We start from the raw sequence: 20,201 nt of genomic DNA, 5'->3' as shown, positions 1-20,201 counted from the left end.
AAGAACAAGATTGATACTTGGTAAAGCTGCAACAGTTGATTACCATTTGATGGCAAATTGAAGTAGTGGGCTGTCCACATTTCATGAAAGATGAATATATACTCACTCAAGAGTGATTGAGGCAAACACAAGCTTTCATAGATGTAGATGCAGATCCGTGCCAGCTCTGCTCCCCTTTGGGTATGTGTTGCTTTCCCCACAGGAGCCTACAGGGGGCTTTGGCTCCAGGGCTTACACACACAACATCATTAAACCCCAGTCTCTAAAGAAACAAGAGTCACCTCGTTCACCAGAACACAATTTGTCGCAGCAACCTATATTCTAGGTGTCCTATGAAACGGCAAACACGGGACAGGGTGCCAGTGTGAGGGTATGTGTGGGAATTTGTGTCTGTGGAGAGCGAGTGTATCAGAGCCCAGAGAGATACCTTTTCATACTCTGACCCACAGCAGGGGAAAGGACATACACATATCATTTGCTCTGACTGAAACAGATGGAGCCGCGAAGGCAATGATGATGCAGATTTGGACCAAATGTGTCTTGAGTTTTGACCTTGTATTAGAGGTTGCTGGTTATGTATGATATGTCAAATTCCAGATACAGTGCACTCCCTCAGGGACTTGGGGCACGGTCGTTTCGGAGAACACTCACTCATAGGGTTCAAGGAGGAGCCTTTTTCCTGTCCTGGGTTTGGATAATGAAGCACAGGTTTAAAGGTCTCCCCTCCTCTGGGTAGGCTAAGTGAGGATCCTCTGTAGCTGTGCTGCTGGCTTTGAATCCAACAGATGTAGTTACTGTCTGCCCCATGCAACTCTTGTTATCTGCTTGATTACAGTAAGCCATTTCCCAGAGCAGCTGGGCAACCCTGATTTTTTCTTTCTTATATATATATTTTTTATTGAGCATCACAAGTACAACATATACAATTGCAGAATAAGAAAGGGACAGAAACATAATGCTCACTTTCAGTTTTCTATTTTAAACATCCCATGACCTAAACATATGTATAAGGTCTGCTGGGGACTGGCCACATCTGTTGCGGGCATTGGCAACCCTGATTTTGAACAAAAGCATGTACTAAATATAAAACAATTCTAGATTTGCACTAGATTACACAATGTAAAAATGTGATGGGATAACTTTCAGTCCATACCTTTGCAGACTTCTGATATATGATCCAATAGACTAGAGCTTGGAAATAGATTTTGTATTTTTAGATGAGGCTCTTCTCATTTGCCCTGTCCTTTGATCGATCCTGTACTCCAGCAGCAAGGCTGACCATTGTTACCGCAGCTGTACTTAGTTGTGCTCTGCTCTCTCTTTGATGTCCAATCCTGCGTACTGAATTGCTATTACCAGCTGTCTGAGCTCAGGTCACCAATTCCCTTTTCCTCAGTGTCTAAGGGAGAGAGAATGGATGCTAGCAGTTTCCTGTCATTACCTATTATTACTGGAGGTAGATGGGGGGTGAGCCCCTGAGGAAGGAGAGTGAGCAGAAAGCGTGTAATGTTCAGTTAAGAGGGTTGGTTTAATAGGGCAGTTTTCTGAGAAAAAGTACTATAGTGGGATCTAAGTCTAACAGATGAATATTACATCGATAGCTGTAGCAGAAATGGATCACATGCAACATGATTTATCTTTTTTGACACAACTGGGTTTCATAATGCACCAAATGGACCAATTACTCGTGGTGACTAGAACATAAACTGCGTGAGTGACTGACATTCAGACAGTTTTGACATTTCTGAGTGGACAAGGTCGGACCAATTTTTGCAGAGTGGGAAGCATTTCTCCAGTATCTTCATAAGAGAGTCAAGCTTTCATCTCTAATGGATATCATCGTCAGATACAGGCAGCCGCTGGAAAGATAAATATCATAATTATTCCAGCAGTCTTTAAGGGGGGAAGATACCCAGATCCAAACTAAAGGCACTGCCTTTGGATAAGCTTATTCTGCAAGACATCAAAGGCAGGCTGTGATTGAGCACATTTTAAAGCAAATAATAAACATGAATAAAACATGTCATGGAAGTTTTGTAGGTCCCTCAAGAAGATAATATGACTGCTGCAGAAGTCCTATCAGGTTCACTACTTAAAGAACAAGTGTTATGCAGCTTGAGATAATCATACACGGAAAGATGATTCATACAATGTGAATATGCCATGTTGTTACATTTCTTTTGTAACTATAATGTTTCATCATTAGCTTTCCTTCTGTCTCTCTTTGTCCTTCCTCACCCTCTCAATGGCTGTCTCTCACCTTTCTCCCCTCATGACTCAGATGGACGACGGTAAAGGTCCGGTTCTGATGACCACAGTGGCAATGCCAGTGTTCAGTACCAAGAATGAGACTGTAAGTGCACATTTACTGCTATAGAACCAAAAGCACATTCACTGTGACTGCCATTATGTTTCTCCAACTCTTTTGCTCCAACAAAACAGCTTAGTTTAATTGAAAAACTATGCAATTACGTATTGCATAATTGACAAGGAATTAGGGTTTGAAACAATCGACACAAATTGTGAAATAATGGTTAATTATGTTCATTTTTGATGGACACTAATTGTAGTTTGATTAGAGTCTGTAAATTAGGAAACAATAGAGCATCACTAATTCAATATATATTATAGATTGGATTTTGACTGTCATAAACAGTGGATCTGTAGGAGTCTGTGCTGTTTAATTAACCTTTAAAATGCAACTTGTAATATTTGTAATGTCTGTGTTTCCAGAGAAACCGAGGCATCCTGCTGGGGGTGGTTGGGACGGACGTGCCTGTGTCTGAGCTGCTCAAGACCATTCCCAAATACAAGGTAGTGCACCCAACGTCAATTTGTTACTCCTAAAATAAATTGGATCTTAATGGCTATAGCAGAAACCCTTCAAGATGATCACACATTTTATTATAATGTTGTTTAACTGAAGGAATTGGCCATTTTCCAGGATGCTGAGTCATTAAAAACTACAGCTATGTACTGTAAAGTTGTTCTTATACATGAATATGCCAGTCCAACTCAGACAATTGTAGGTGCAGTAATTGAATGGCAAACTCAGAAATAGATAAATCACATTTTCTTTGTTGAACTTTTGAAAATTATTTTTCACGGCTCTTTCCTCAAGTCCAATAATGACAGGACAATTATACACTTTATACTAATACATTCTGATACTGCTCCCCGCCACATCCTGATGATGTCTTTCACTTGTAGATTTGAAGCTTGGTTGGGTGTAAGATTTTGACATTTGAAAGTGTATTATTTGTCCAGACGTAGATTAATTACACCACCTCCTTTGTGTTGTGGAGTTCTGTGAGTTCCCACACAAAGACGGAGATTATTCTGCCAGTAAAAAAAATCAAAGAGCTTGATTAGTCCAGATTTGAAATTGAGTACAGATTTGTCATGCATTAATTTGGTGTGTGTGTGTGTGTGTGTGTGTGCGCCCACATTTGCGTGTATCCTTTCTAGCTGGGCATCCATGGCTACGCCTTTGCAATCACCAACAACGGCTACATCCTCACACACCCAGATCTACGGCCACTTGTGAGTATTCCCCCCAGCACCATGCAGTTGCTCTGTAACAAGTTGACTGAGTATGAACCTTATTATCATAACAATCCCTTCTAGAGATTGAAGTTAAATGTAATCATTTATTTTGTACATGCAACTGAGGAATACCAACTCTTGTGTTCATGTCGAGTCAATTACTGATTTCATTGTCACACTGAGTTGCCGATTGACGGAGAAAATTAGTGCGTAGTTGTGCGGCTGCTCTCTTTGCCGCGCGGTGTGTGTGTCTGTTGGCTGCGTGTCGGTATGTAGATGAGGAGAGTGTGTTCCAGGCCTCTGCTGTGCTGTGAATAGACAGAGATACAGCTTCTGAATGGCTGTGATTAACTCTATTGTACTCACTCACTCCTATCACAAGAGGATAAGGTTGGGGGAGCAGGGGGGGGGATTGAGGAGTGCAAGGGACCTGCCTAATGTGAGAGTAGGTGCAGGGTGACAAAGCAGGGTGCAACACATGGATGAAAAAGGAGAGGTAGAGAGGGATGAGGGGACAGCAGACAAGGAGGAGAGCAGACAGTGAGAGGGACAGACAGATTGTTTAACTGCAGTCTAATTAAAGACGTTAATGAACAGTGTTTAACAACTAATGAGGGGTGGGAGCATAGACTGTATATATGGGTGGGAGGCTGTCCACAGATGAATGAAGAGCTGGACTCACACAAAGACACACATATAGTACACATTAGATTCTCTGGCCTCAAAATCATCTGTTAAATGTTCTGATGCTTTAACACGTCTGACCTTATAAAGGTTAGTTAATTGAAAATCACATTCACGTGATCTAATTCTGGATTATTATGAAACAAATTCAATATAGTGTGTTAAAACTGAGTTATTAATGTGCCATTATGTGGATTTGTTGTTACTTTGGACAGAGCTAGGCCAACTGTCTCCTGTCCTGATAGAAAAGACATGCTCATTATCATTTGTCAATTATTTCAGCGTTTGAAATTATGATTTTATCTGGTTTTTATACCATTTTAAATTGAACAATTTGAGAATGTTACCTTTTGCTCTGGGAAATTGTTATTTGAATGACCAACAAACCAGGCCATACAAAGAAAAATAGATTCATTTATAGTACAAAAATTAAATAATTGGATGCTGCCCTAGTGTGGTGCAAAATATTTGTATTAGCTTCACATTTTTTCTAACTGTGCATGCATGTGTGTTTCCATGTGCCTGTGTGTCCAGTATGGAGATGGCAAGAAGCGAAAGCGAAAGCCAAACTACAGCAGTGTGGATCTGTTCGAGGTGGAATGGGAGGATAAGGAGGACACGGTGAGACCCTCGAGTAAATCCACTATAAGCCTCATCGCAGTACTCAATGCAAATATGATGTTTAAGAGTTGGTATGTGCTTTGTGTTGCTAGCTGAGAAATGCCATGGTCAACAGGAAGACAGGGACCTTCTCCATGGAGGTGAAGAAGAGTGTTGACAAAGGGGTGAGGAATCTAAAATTCAGACATTAACCCAACACACACACACAAGCACTTTTCTGATGGTCCAAAAAGGTGTGCCAGCAGAGAGAATCCACCCTGCCAAGGGGTTGTCACACTTGGCACGGTGATATGCAGGATTGACTTGGGGATTTTGTTTCTGATTTTGTTTGCTATGCATGCACGGGTGTGTGTCTGTCTGTGAGTTGAGCCCCTTATCTTCACCAAGCACATGTTGCTGAGCACTGGAGAGACAGCAGCCCAATGATTCTCGTTTACTACTTTCCTATCTGAGAGAGAGAGAGGCATTCAGGTGTGTGTTGGTGTGTGGGTGTGCATGTTTGTGTGTCTGTGTGGGTGTGCATGACTGTGTGTGTGTGTGTACACTTTGCATTTTCTAAGCTTAGTAGAGAGCATTATACATTAGCCTGATTATTAAGCATTCAATATGTTAATTCATTCACACACACTCTCTCAAATGTACACACAGATGCATATTCACAATCCTTATCCAACTATTCACGCAGTGTAAAAACACCATCAGCACAGTAGCAGATAGTGTGACAACCGGACCATTTAATCCACTAGATGGAGCCAGACAGCAGGACATCACATCAGATAACCGCTGTCACACTGCCCACTGTTTACTGCAGCGTATAATAAAGTGTATTCCTCTCTTTTATTTCAGAAACGTGTGCTGGTGTTGCATAATGATTACTATTACACAGACATCAAAGGGACTCCTTTCAGGTAGGAAAAGGATACATTTGTTGACAAGTGAATAAGCTCCAGAAGGACTGAGGTGCCAGTATTTACAGTTGTCTTTCTGTCATCTAAGAACACATTTGTATTTCTATTTTAGTCTGGGGGTAGCCCTATCCAGAGGCCATGGAAAGTTTTTCTTCAGAGGGAATGTCACAGTGGAGGAAGGTGGGAAATCTTTCTTTTATTTAATCTGCATTTCCTCACTTTTGCTCATTTGTTTCCTGTATTGTTTCTGTCTGTTTTCTCAACCCCCTCTACCCCTATCTGTATTTATTTATATATTTTGTCACTAATTTGCACTCAACTCAAATGTATTTACTATACAGCAGGATAGTAAAAATCATACAGATTTACTTAAAGAAAAGAGTACCAATACCAAATTTGACACTATATAATATTATTTAAATATGACTATGTTTCATTACAGGTGAACATGGCGTTAATAATTGTTTTGAGGTAAAATACAAAAGCATGGTGTACTTACAAAATGTAAGAGTCATTTATGCAGTGGGAGGAAGAACTCCGATTTATATTTGATAGTATTTGATTTTCTGTGGATTATAATTGCATCACTTAAAGTGTAATTAGGATGTAATAATGAGCGAGCTTCTGATGAACAAATATGTATAACAAGATTTTTGCGCTTGTTAGTTAATGTCATTAAAGCTATGAAATCTGGAGAGCACTCTATTTGTTGATTAGCTTTTAGTGCCTCATCTGTTTATTGTGTTTAATTTTGTTATATTTGATGAGAAGAGTTTTTTCCGGTAAACGTCTGAAACAAAAATCACGGAGTAAGAAGTTTCACTGAAGTATGCTTCACTTTTACGCTTGGGTTAAATACCTTCACTGAGCCTTCTTACGAAATGTATAGGGCAACTCCACCATTACCAAAGTAATGGCTTTCTTAAGGTCTTACTTATATTATATACTAGTATTGTTATTACTGGTGGATTAATATATAAGCTTTTATGTTTTTGAGATAATGTTGGGTAGCTAAATTACAATGCACAATCATTTATGAGCTGTTCATTTGTATCTAAAATGTAGATTTGGAATCCTATGGATTTAGTAAAGTGTACAATTTATATGTATAAAGTAGCATACAATAGAAACAAATTATTTAGTCACATCCACCACTGAATATCTCATTATGCAACTTTTTTGCTTCCTTTTCTTTCTTTGTGTGCCTCTCTCTCTGTGTAACACGCTCACACACTCTTTCAGAAATTATGAATTAATAATGAACATTTCCACAATTGGACAGGAAGTTAAACATTTATTTAATGACTCCTAAGTGTGACCCTGTTTTGAGAGTGCAATGTTTTTGCCCCTGATTATTTATCCGTGTGTGTGTGTGTGTGTGTGTGTGTGTGTGTGTGTGTGTGTGTGTGTGTGTGTGTGTGTGTGTGTGTGTGTGTGTGTGTGTGTGTGTGTGTGTGTGTGTGTGTGTGTGTGTGTGTGTGTGTGTGTGTGTGTGTTTCTCCAAACATGTCCATCATGCGGAGCCCTCTGAGCATGACTTGGCTCTTCCTGATCTAATCAGAACTGTCACATCCATTCAAAAAACACATTTTTCACCCCTGGTGTGTGTGATTAAAAGTGTGTGCTTTCGAAGGTCTAGGTGCCTACCCCTATTATTATGATTTTAGATTGAGTGGTTTTGCTATGCTTTTGAGATATGAAGTTCTCATTTTCTTTTTAGGACTTCATGACTTGGAGCATCCTGATGTAGCGCTGGCAGATGAATGGTGAGAGTATTCTAATGATGCCGTATGTTTCTAACAGTATCGTCCTCATTTCTTATTCAAGTCACGTTGTTATTGGACTTCATCCTTATTATTTTCCGTACTTATAAAATAAAAATAAATTACATTCCTACAGCACTACAAGAGTTAACAGCTCTGCAGGACTTTGACTTGATGGTCTGTGTCACTTGATGAATTGTGGTCACAAAAATTAGGACCCAACATCTAAGTAAAGTAAAAAGAATTCAAACTAATTCTGGTAAATGAGTCAACCTTTTTAGTTTTACTTCACATTTAATTCATCATAGATGCTGTGCAATGCAAAAAGCCACCTGTCTATATGTTGGAGTTTGAGTTGTGATTACAATCTTAGGCAGATAATCATCTTAAAGCACCGTTTTCAAATAGCTGCTGCAAATCATGACTTTGTTACATGTTATTATACCAAATGTCCTTATTGCCGGTTCTTATTAAATTGCAGGACATACTGCAATACAGACGAGCACCCAGAGCACCGATACCTGTCCCAGATAGAGGCAATCAAACTCTACCTCAGTGGACATGAACCCCACCTACAATGTTAGTTCAATTCTTCCACCAACTCTCTGCTCATATAATTAAATAGCTTTCATATGTTCTGGTTGTTTTATGTAAAAAAAACTAATTTGCGTTGTCAGGTGACAAGGAGCTGATCCAGGAGGTTCTGTTTGACGCTGTGGTGACGGCCCCTTTGGAGGCCTACTGGACGAGCCTCGTGCTCAACAAGTCGGAGTGAGTGAGCCACTCTATTCTTCCATATTCTTGTCAAAAACAGAAGAAAAAAATGTAATTAATTAATCACAAACGGAATGTTTTACTCTCTGAAATAGTAATGCTAATGCTACAGACATTTGCAGAAATTAAATGTTAAGAATGGCGTGAAATAGCTTTTAGTAAAAACCAAAATCTAAGGTTTGTTAAAGCCTCTGTTCTGTTTTATTGAGTCGGGTTACTTTATTTGTCCTACTACACAGGAACTCAGATAAAGGTGTAGAGATTGCCTACCTGGGCTCGAGAACAGGCCTGTCGAGGATCAACCTGTTTGTGGTGCCCGACGAGCTCACAAACCAGTAAGTATACTCGGTGTAGCAGTTTATAAGTACGTTTACTCACATAGAAGCTAAAAAGTGCATGTGTTGATTGCCTTTATGTAATATTCCATGATTATATGTTGTGTTTTGTGCGTGTGCATCCTCTGAATCTTCATCCCCTTTGTTCCCTGTCTGCTTCAAGAGACTTCCTGACAGCTGAAGACAAAGAGGGGGTGTTCAACGCCGATCACTTTCCCCTGTGGTACAAGAGGGCAGCAGAACAAGTTCCTGGGACCTTCGTCTACTCGCTACCCTTCAACTCAGGTTGGCTATAAATGTGAACCTTCAAAACATTATACATTTTATTTAAATGTGTTTAGATCTACACAGTCACTATTACTAATGTAACACAATGAAACCGATAATCACTATATGACTGGCACCAATTTAATAGTAACTTTTTGTCAAATGCACATTTAAAATGCTCACTTACTAGTAATACTAGTACTACTAGAAATTACCTTTTCCAAATTTCCTGCATCTCCTCTTTTCCTCTTTCACCCCTATTTGGTTATTTTTCTTCCCATGCATCCCTACCTCCCCTTCCTCCCTTATTAATTCTGGGCTGTGTTCTTGTGGACAGGACTGATTGCTGTGGGTTGAAATAAGATACGTTAGGAGGAGGTTCAGCCCTTTCCATAGTGACTTGGCCAGAACACACAAAAAGACACACAAAAAACACACACAGGCCCCTCGCGCCTTTACAGTTTAACTATGGCTCTACAAAATGGTTTCTCCTCCATTCCAGGGGGAATGTGTTCTCATCTGTCCTCGGCCTCAGGCTTTCCATTAGTGCCAGCTAATACAAGTGATCTGAAAGCCTCTTATTTACTCGTCGGACTTGCCTTGGATGCACTCTTCCTCGTAGGACTGTGGCAGTTAGCTGATGCCATGAAATAGTACTCTGTGGTATTAAGGTTTCTCTCTCCAATCACCCTGTGGTCAGTTCATAACTCATATAAGGAATTATGACATGTGATCTGAACTCCTTGTGTGCCTGTGCGTGTTGTGTTTGTGTGTTGTTTCATGTGTGTGTGTCTTAGGATCAGAAAACAAGAGTGTGGTATTGGCCAGCACCGCCATTCAGCTTCTGGATGAGAGGAAATCACCCATAGCTGCGGGTAAGTGGGGACTCAAGTGGCTCTTTCTCTCTCACACTCACTTCTACATTGACAGACGCTGCGATATCTCTCCTTACAGTGCTATGTAGGCTTTGTTTTCCTGGTCTACAGTACTAACCCTACTTATTTTCCTTTTTTTGAGATGAAACACTCACTGCCCACATGTACTGACTGTACTGCTTTCTCTATCCGTGCGCTTGCCCCTGCATGAACGTCATAAGGAGGCGAGAGTGTAACATGGCACAGACGTTTGCATCCAAGACTATTTATACCTACATATATTAATAACCAGTTTCTTAAACGCCTTTTGTGCATTAGTTCTTTCCCCTGTGATTATTTAAGGCATAATGTGGCCTAGAGGATTTCATTGTGGCCTGCCTCCTCTCACGTCCGTGTGACTCAGAAGCGCCACAATGTCACGGACATATAATGCAACTTGCTGCAATCAGCAAGTTGATGGAATGAAGAGCAGCCTTGTTCTGTTTGCCATCAACTCAGTTATGGAGGAAGGAAATTCAAATTAAATGGAAGAAATGAAACATTTGGGGAAAAAATGTATATAAATGTATGGTGTCAAAGTGATTATGGTTCCAAAGTTATATGACATCCTTCATTACCCAATTCTCCCTGAAAGCACATGAGGACTTCCAGTCATCGTTTTGTGTATTATGCGTTACCAAACACAATACGTTGACTGTGGTACTGTAAAGTACAGATTTAAATGACAAGTTAGAAGTAACTTGTATTTGTGTTTGCAAATAATGAACATAAAGAAAGTTGGAAGCACCTTGTTCTTTTAAATCTTTATTCCAGCGGCTAGTTTTCAAAGGGACATGTTAAGGTCAGCTAATTATACTGACTCCATGTGTTTTTGGCTTAATGCTAATCTTTAGGCAGCTATGCTTCTTTAAGGTGCCACCGACACTCTTTATGTTTATCCTCTGCATCGTCTTTTCTTGTCCAGTATTTTCACACTAAATGTTGCATAAAAAGCTTTTGTAAACAACACCCAAAAGAAATATCTTGACTGTGAAAGTATTCTATTCAAATATACAGTAGTTTGCAGCATGTGAAGTAGCATTTCCACTGCCCAACATATGTGGGACAAATCTGGTGCACAGCCTTTGGCTCATATTAAAAGCCTCTGCTGATGACTATCTATGTATGTTCTCTTGTCGACAGATGAGGGCTAGAAAAGCCTAGGGATCACAAATACATAGACAGGGGAGAGAAATGCTGCAGAAAGATACAAATCTTTGGGAAATGAAGTGATAAAATAAGAGAGGAAATAAAAGGGCAGAGAAGGAGAAAATTATTTCACGGTGCCTGAATGCGTTGACATGAAAGCAGTGCATTGTGGGTACTCTTGGCCTGGGGGAAACCACTGGAGCAGAAGGACAGAGATGGGAGAGTATGTGCAGTGCCACGATGCGCACACACACACAAACACACACACATAGAGAATGCATCAGATTTCTAGCAGAGCGGTACAAAAGCATCCCACAGTTTACACCAGCCCACGGTATTATTTGACACTGTTGACTTGATCACTATTGTTTTAAGATAATATCATTCTTTCAAATCCTGTTTAGCAGCAATCCAAATGACTATTCGGTGAGAAGGTTTCATGAATACCCTTTTGTTACACTGGGCGCTGATGTACAGTAATTACGATCATGCTTGTCAGATCGGAGGATGTCTGTAAGGATGATTTTATATAAGAGAGTCAGATGGGAGGAGAGATGTAGGCTTGAATGCAAATTTATGGTGGACCGGTTAGGGCCAGTTTTCACTGCCCTGCGCTCCACTGAGCTGTAGACTTGTGAATACGCTAATACACTAACTGGACAGGACAGGCTGATGACATCACACACCATGGGCCCTGCAGACAACGCTTGAGTCACAATGTTACCGTGTCCGTACAAACATGCATGTGTATTCCAGCGTGTCTGTGTGTGTATGTCAGTTTTTGTGGTCACATCCTTAGCCACGTGCAGTTAGTGTGCTGTCGTATTATACGGTCACAAAACTCAGGTCGGCATTAAGACGAAAAGCATCTGTACACATTCATGTGCTTCATACTACACTGAGTAAGCTTACAGTAGCTAGCTATTGCTTTATAGATAAAATAATGGTAGCTAGTTATGTACACAACAACCTTTCTTAGGTTATATAATCACACACATTGACTGATTATCTTCTTTGTGTTATTTTACAAATATTAAAATAGTCAAGAGAGAGCAATCAGATATACCTGCAGTTGCATTGTATAACACGTTACAATTCCCTGGTAACAGTACCAATAAATATGGGCACTATTCAACCATGCCTTCAGATGCGTCTCCTATACTAAGTATAAACCACAATATTTCAATGTTTGTGTGTTTCAACATTTTCTCTTGTCAGGTTATTTGACACAAGATTAAAATATTTTTTAAAGTAAGTAAACAAAGAGAAAAATCACTTAAACAGTAGAATGTACTCCAAAGTGAATATATATATTTTTATAAATACCATTACAATTCTTGTTAAGATACTTTTTCAATTGAAAGATGCATGCCATCTCAAGTTAGTTGTCAGCAGAAATATAATATCCCAATAACATGTTTCCCTTTATTTTATATATTACATACTGAATGACATGACTACCATTATGTAATCAGCATTAACTCAAAAACAAGACTCAACTGATCTGAAAAAAGCTGTAGATCTAAAATGTGTGTTTGTGACCGTGTGAAGCAGGATGATAATCAAAGCTCATAAACCTGTAAAGTCATAGAAAAACAACAAGGCCGAGTCCAAGTTTTGTTGTTGTTTTCTTTTTTAGTTTGTTTCATTATTGCGTCAACGAATTTCCCATCTTCATTGTAGTTGTCAGAAAAATATCCTTTAGGAAAACATACTGTATTCCCTCTTCAGAACTATATCACGTTATTAGGCACAGACTCTTAAATTCTCTATAAATATGTGCATACAGTAAACATCTCCGCGCATAAACTCAAGCACAAATAAAACACTGACACAAACACTCATTCTTTCTCATGCTCTCACATCAATGATACAAACATCTTAGAACAAAACCTAACTGACAGCAGCTGCCTACTATGAGTTTCAAAATTACCTCAAATTTAGACTCAAAGTTATGAACAACAAACCAAAAGACAACAAATTCTGAAATCCTTTCTTTTTTCTTTTTTTTTAAATACCAGAGCTTTACTATTTTACCTACCAATATACAATTATAAATATATACTTCCTATCCGTGATATGCATTACTCAGACAAAATGGAATTGATTCCTTTTGGATTCTTTGGCCTTCCCGCTCGAACCCGCATACATCAGAATATACTTTTCTCATCAGTGCATAGTCAAATACCTGTAGAGTTTAGCTACCAACGTCTCAGAAAGAAGGACACACACACACACACACACACACACACACACACACACACACACACACACACACACACACACACACACACACACACACACACACACACACACACACACACACACACACACACACACACACACACACACACACACACACACACAAATAATCTTACTCTCTTCTTTTCTCTCACACATGCACCAACACACACACTCACACACAGACACACACACACACACACACAGCATCCACAGAGAGGATTAGGTTAAAGGGTCGAGGCTCAGGTTTATGTCCAGGGTTCGAGATATCATCTCCTAGGCGATAGCATTCTCCAGTAGTTCCTTCTCATCTGCTTTGGCATGATCTGCCCCCTTCGCTGCTGCCAGCTCCTCGTTCTTCTTAAGCTCCCGCTGATATTTGGCCATGATAGCAGCGTAGGCGCAGCCGTACACTGCTGCAGCCAGCATCATCAGAAACACAATCCCACAAACTACTCCGGTGATGATCACTGTGACAATTGCATGGCGCAAGTTGACAGGCCGGTGCCTTTGCTTAGGTTCACACTCTGGCAAACCTGATCCTCCTCCTCCTCCGCCTCCTCCAAAACCCTCCCCCATTGCCATGGGTACATGGATAGCATGGCTAGAGGGATGAGCATGGTTACCATGGGTGTGCCCTCGCAGTAGCCTCTCATTCTCCAGGTGGTGTATGTTAGCAAACAGGTAATGGTAGCTTGAGGTCATGCAGATGTGGAAGAGCTGGTAAGGGACCTTCTGCAGGTCTGTGTTCTTCATTTCCTCTGGCTGTGTGCATATCACCTCGTCCACCACTCCACCTTGGGAATAGAGTTAAATAGTTAGGTCAGCGGAGGATAGTAGAAGATCGACTAAGGAGCAGGAAAGAATATGGAGGCATGCATCAGTCAGTTGCATTCTAATTACGTTACCTCTTGATAAGTGCCCATTTCCTTTTTGGCAGCTTACTACAGAGGAGGCCACAATCTTTATCATCATAGCCGAGCTTGAAACAGCCCATTACTTCATACATTTAATAATGTAGGTTGTAAAGGCTTACTGTAATGGAACATAATAGCAATTTGATTTGTTTAACACCTCGATGTCTGGATCCAATTTAATTGTGTTGAGAACAATTAATTGGGACTGTATTGACTGTTTGCCCTGTGAAGCTTTTATTATTCATCTCTTGGTATCCATGTCACACACTTCCTTTTCTGCCTGATTAACCACTGGCTTTCTATTAAGAATACATCCTTTTATCTGGGTCCATTGTTCTGTTGTGCAGTAATTAGAATATTCAGCTTCTAAGACGAGAGCTTTGTCAGGGTAACATAGGCATGTAGGCGGGCCAGCACACTCCAAGCGAGCGTAGCTTTCACTGTACAGTGGTTATTTTGGGGCTTGATCTTGCCTGTAAAATAATGTGGTTGGCTATTTAACTCTTAATACACTATATTTCGCTGTAGAGATGCTGCAGAGAGTGCCTAACATCACAACATCATTCTTATTACTGCTCAAAACAAGCTTTAAGGTAAGGCAATTTGATTTAACAATGCCCTACTTTACTAATGTTGCAAATCCTCAAATTAACTTTATCCTATACAGTTGTATCACGCACCTCAGTACAAATCAAATACAAATAAAAGCAACCTACATTCTTTCTACAGCTACACAAACAACAAGAGACACACATGCACTCAGTTCCCCGTATTTAGTAACTTGCCTGTTCTTAACAGACATAAACATTATATCTATTTGGGGTCAGTCAGTTGATTTTAATCCCTCAAAGTTGTACAATACCTGTTTGTGTTCAAGGTCAGTGTTATCATAATATGATATTACCATTATCTAATGACCAGCAGGGAAGGCACTGAGATGGCTGAATGTTGGAAACATTACCAACACTCCTCCAGCACGCCAAGAGCTACTAGTGGTCTAACCTTTATAGATGAAGGTTTCCAGCCATAGTTTGAGGCCTATGAGCTGGCAGTCACACCTCCAGGGGTTGTTTCGTAGTGTGAGGCTGTCCAGGTGGGTCAGGACCTCCAAAAGTGAGCGGTCCAATCTTGTTAGCTTGTTGTGCGATAGCCCTAGGTGGCTAAGGTTCCTCAAACTTTCCCCCAAGGCTCCAGGCAAACCCCACAGGCTGCATCAAGGGACATGCAAAGGAAACAAGATACATTGCAATCAGTTATTTGGGATTAACTTTACAGTTTGTATCATTCAACAATGGACAGTTTCAGTCAGTTGCTTAACCTGTTGTGTGAAAGGTCAAGGTGTGAAAGTGTGCGGATGGGCCCAAGCAACCGCTTGTCAAGCTCTCTCAGGCTGTTGTAGGCCAAGCTGAGGCGCTGTAGAGCTCTGAGTCCCAGCAGCGCAGTCGGCGAAACAGTGGTTATAGAGTTATTAGATAGATCGAGAATCCGGACTAGAGGTATTTCTCTGAAAGCCATAGATCCCAGCCCCCTGATACGGTTATCTTGGAGATACAGTTCTTGAGTTTCCGGATGCAGTCGTTTGGGGATGTCATACAGGCCTCGACCCCGGCAGTCTACTACTTTGGTGTTGCCGTTGCAGCTACACTCCTTCGGACAGGCATGTGACAAAGAGAGGAGGGAGAGGAGGGCACACACCAGTACCACTGTGGAGACAGGAGAACATATTTTGAGTTGACTTCTGAGCATGTGCTTTTGTTTGTGCAGCTAAGAATGAAAACAAACTTAAGATGTGATCTATTTAAGCCATACCTTTAACTACTATTATATAATTCACACGACAGTCTTCAACTGTAATCATGACCAACATCACTAAATTAAATGAATGCCTTCGTCACATATTATTTAGAGAGATTTAAGTGCATATAAATGCATTCCAAACAAGTATTTAGAAAAACAATGCACTTCACTTAGTTTTTGCTCAGAAAGTGCTGTTCTTAGTCTAACAAACAAGAAAGTAAACTTATTATTAATATGCCAACTCCCACTTCCCACCGTCTCTTAGACAGTGGCCCTTGGTGACTCCACCACAGACCTATAACCCCTCACCCACACTACACCCACACACAAATCCATACACAGCAGATATTGGGTGTCTGATTCCCTTTGAGATGACTTCACATCGCCATTCCTTCTGGAACATAACATCAGTATTTATAGCATTGGTTGGACTAGCTTGAGGCTCAATGAAATATGGCTCCGACCCAGGCCTTCAAAGCTTGCTCAAAATATACACTCACTAACCCGATTGATTATTGTGCACCATGTTTATCTTCATAAGTATAAAATGTTCTTCTGAAACCTTACGCTGCCATTGGGAATAGGAAATATCGTTAATCTTCTTGGGTTTTTTCTTGCACTAAAATATCAGCCTAAATGTGCCTTTGTGAGGAAGCAGCTGTGAGTCTCATATCAACCTGAAACATATTCCCAGGTACATCTAGGAAACACTGAGTAGCTTTTACTGTAATAATCAGTTAAGGAATGTTAATGTTAGCAAAATGTAATTGTTTTGATGGTGGTCACACAACACTCATCTCATCGGGAAAATTCTAACGCCTTTCTCCCACTGCTGCTCTATTCTTTAAATACACACTATTGTAACATAATCTACTAATTAACATTGAGTGTCCCATTTACAAGCATGTAATGATCATTTTGTTTTAGCCTGACTGGTGGACTTCTTGCAGTTGTTTGTGATTTACAGGTTTATAAATACCCAGGCGCAGGCGCTCCCAGGTCTAATCTCAGGTGTTAGTTTGGTACGGCAGCTCTTGGCAGTGTTGCTGTTATGATTACAGTATGTCGCTCGCGTCAACAAAAACAATCAGAACACGGCTGACTTGAGTTGTACTGCGCTGTAGTGCAAAGCCTAGTATTAATTGCATCATTGTTAGTGAAATTAGAGTGTGTGTGTGTGTATGCAAGGATGCATTCAATCACATGGGCTTACACACGTGTGCACGTACTCATAAACAAACTCATATACATACAATGCCCGGGCACACAGAAACGGCATCAGCTCAGTGAAGCATTGTAACAGCAGCTCTGAAATGAGGTCAACACAGGAGAATGGCTCTTTGCTTTAATATGTCCCTCCAACCCAAAGTACACACAGAGAAGCTTGTAATGACAAGCACACAGCACACAGCAAGTACAGTTTTAAATGTACTTGATACCAAAACCTTTTTACAATGGGAAACATGCACAGGCCATGTTTATCTACAGTTAAAAGTGAGAATTTAGTGCTGCCATGTGTTTAACTGTTCATTTAGGAAGTGAAGCAAGGAGCAGTTCATGCTTCATTACCACTCAGTTATACAACAGTTTATACAACATATTAAACTCAGCAGCTGATAGCAGCCCACCTAGCCATACACTCATGAACATGAACCCACACACACACACACACACGCACACACAAATACATGGATGTTGACGTTGTTCCCAGTGATGGAGCTCCTACCTCTCATATCTGCCAGTCGTCCTTGGGCCGCTTGCATTCGGTCTTCTTTTAGCTCCCTTTTTGGATTCTAGTGACTGTTATTGGTTGATGATCCATTAGCCGTCAGTAGGTTGAGATTAGCTGTCCTGTGTAGGCATATATGGTCAATATGTTGGAATCAGAGAGGCCGAGATCAGCAGCAGAGACCCGTGTTGCCCTCAGGATCCCCAACGCTGCCTGCACAAGCATGAAACCCCATCAGAGCGGGCAGATCAGAGCACAGAGCTTACTGCCAGCCAGTCTGGGAATCACTACAGTTAAGGAGCTCTGCCTCTCTCTCTCTCTCTCTCTCTCACTCTCTCACTCTCTATCTCTCTCTCGCTCTCTCTCCCTTACTCTCCCTCTCTCCTTTCCTAGCTCTCTCACTCCCTCTCAACCTCTCTTTCTGTCTCTTGTATTTTACTTCATGCTGTTTTTCCACCCTTGTTACTATCCCCCTTTTCTCTCGCTGGATTTTACTTTGCTCCTCTATCAAATCCACTGGGGAATGTGCGGCGTGTCATCTCCCAGTGGACAGTTGTTCCTCTTGAATCATACAGCAAACACGTACGCACTACGCAGACCTCCACGATACCTCCTATTACGCTGGCAAGAGCTGAACAAGACAAAATTAGATCTGGATTGTGGTTTGTCATATGAACAAATGCTTCAGACACTTCAGCACACAGTGAACGCAGTTGGAGGATGCCCATTGCTGTGGCACGCTTTGATGATATTATGCATGTGCCGTGGGCAGAAGGGCTGGCAGAACACGCCCCCAGCACAGCAACACAGAACGCACGAATGCACACTTGCACACAGCAAGATATTAAGCTGTTGCAGTAAATTCACATGGAATTGAATGTTTTAGCATGGCAATGGATTGACTGTTAAGCTTATATGACCTTACGCATCACTTGAAGGGGAAACTAAAATGGACAACAAAGGAGACATGAAGAGATTAATGATCAAATCATTTTTAATAATGATTATGATTAAGCTTACAAGTTGACCTTGCCCTGTATTACCCTCCATGCTATTTGGCCTCCTGTCCCTCTATATTGGTATCTCTGCTAAAGGGCATCACAAATATTTGTCCTGTCATATTGGCTTTAATATAAATTGAGTTCAATGGGCAATTAATGCACAGATGAAGATTATTTTAAATCATGTCTCACAGAGTACAGAGTAGTCTGCAAGAGTGCACACAGAGGCAAGGGTGTGTATAGGTTTTATAGGATCTTGACAGTTCAACAACACTTCGTCACCTGTCACTATGGCAGGGCTGGAAGGGGAGATAAGCCACGCCTGCTTTCCAGAGGAACATAAACTGTACATTGCTAATATAGTAAATCAGGAACTAGTTAAAGACAGGAACCTGTTTAAGACAGATGGAAGTGAGGAAAGCAGGAACTCATTGTAAGACAGGGAACAAACACAGGAACTTGTTCAAGACACTGTGCCTGACACACAGATGCTCCTAAGGAGCTTGCTCACGACACTGTGTTTCACCCCCAGACATTCTTAAGGTTAATCATAAGTTGAAAAAGGACATGAACTGAAATACATCATCATGGAACTACTGCATTTGGTTTTACCATATTAGGTAACATATAAAGTTTGAACTACATATAGAGTTTTCCACTACATATAAAGTTTGCCACTACATGTCATGCACTTGCACACACACACTCTTGCACCGACACTCCTATGCACACTTGGGTGCTCAGTCGACAAATACATCCTCAATGTGTGATAACACCTTTGTATTTGCTAAAAGCCCCATATTGTTGATGTGTACAGACCGCCTTCTGTATGTGTGCTACATGTTAAAAAAAGAAAAAAAACATGCTCTACTTTTCTCTCCTCTAACCAGATTGTCATATATTATCACCATGTGCATATCCTGTGACACATTTACTGCATGTGGCATTAACACCTTAAGGGCAAACTCCAAACGTGGTTTACATGATTCCAATATGATCTTTTTATCCAATCACACGGTTTATCCAGAGAGCTATTTGAGATCTGATCATTTTTTTAAATCGTTAACAAGAACACACAGGGGCGAGAGGTCGGTGGGGCCTAACTCTTGTAGACTGTTTGAATCACTAACAGCAGCACCCTGTTCTGCTCATCTTCTGAGTGTTGCTCAATATCTTGACCCGATCCGCCCCCTGTGCTAGTGTGTAGCAACATAACATTTGGAAATCACTGCATCTCTCAGACAGCTGTGTGTGTTTGTGAAATATGTACTAAATGTCAGTGTATGCCTGTCCTTAATGTGCTGAGGCTGGGGTGTAAATGCTAACCCTTGCCACAGCACGTAGTACATGAGCACACATACTTGCAAACTCCCAGATGCCCTCTTGCGCTGCTTCATGTCTACATTTATTCAATCCTTTTCAGAATCCAAAATATCTGAAGGATTTAAACCGGTTGTCATCTCTCCCTGCCTGGGATTGCACTGCTAGCGGATTGGTGATGGGAAGGGTTTGTTGTGGATTTTATGTCTCTTCATCTTTGGACTTATAAACCCAG

The 20,201-nt window shown here is 40.8% G+C and overlaps 2 protein-coding genes across 3 annotated transcripts in view; one reads left to right on the top strand and one right to left on the bottom strand.

Moving 5' to 3' along the window:
• cacna2d3a (calcium channel, voltage-dependent, alpha 2/delta subunit 3a) overlaps positions 1–20,201 on the top strand; it is a 102,271-nt gene that overhangs the window by 64,148 nt on the left and 17,922 nt on the right. For both annotated transcript variants that reach the window (XM_034145315.1, XM_034145316.1), the window contains exons 13-25: positions 2,282–2,353; positions 2,734–2,814; positions 3,469–3,543; positions 4,765–4,851; positions 4,944–5,015; positions 5,698–5,759; positions 5,872–5,939; positions 7,480–7,525; positions 8,004–8,101; positions 8,200–8,293; positions 8,536–8,631; positions 8,795–8,916; positions 9,696–9,773. In XM_034145315.1, coding sequence (XP_034001206.1) covers positions 2,282–2,353; positions 2,734–2,814; positions 3,469–3,543; positions 4,765–4,851; positions 4,944–5,015; positions 5,698–5,759; positions 5,872–5,939; positions 7,480–7,525; positions 8,004–8,101; positions 8,200–8,293; positions 8,536–8,631; positions 8,795–8,916; positions 9,696–9,773 — 1,051 coding nt within the window. The remainder of the gene's footprint in view (positions 1–2,281; positions 2,354–2,733; positions 2,815–3,468; positions 3,544–4,764; positions 4,852–4,943; positions 5,016–5,697; positions 5,760–5,871; positions 5,940–7,479; positions 7,526–8,003; positions 8,102–8,199; positions 8,294–8,535; positions 8,632–8,794; positions 8,917–9,695; positions 9,774–20,201) is intronic.
• LOC117494409 (leucine-rich repeat and transmembrane domain-containing protein 1) lies at positions 13,321–18,303 on the bottom strand. The gene is made up of 4 exons (XM_034145318.1): positions 17,643–18,303; positions 15,438–15,822; positions 15,122–15,327; positions 13,321–13,999 (listed from the first exon to the last, which is right to left on the bottom strand). Exons 1-4 carry the CDS (start codon positions 17,677–17,679, stop codon positions 13,479–13,481), a joined length of 1,149 nt encoding a protein of 382 aa, XP_034001209.1. The 5' UTR covers positions 17,680–18,303; the 3' UTR covers positions 13,321–13,478.

Source organism: Trematomus bernacchii, unplaced genomic scaffold (genome assembly GCF_902827165.1).
Source record: "Trematomus bernacchii unplaced genomic scaffold, fTreBer1.1, whole genome shotgun sequence".
Lineage (NCBI taxonomy): Eukaryota > Metazoa > Chordata > Actinopteri > Perciformes > Nototheniidae > Trematomus > Trematomus bernacchii.
Note: the sequence above shows the minus strand (reverse complement) of the source record. Positions and strands in the feature narration are given on the sequence as shown.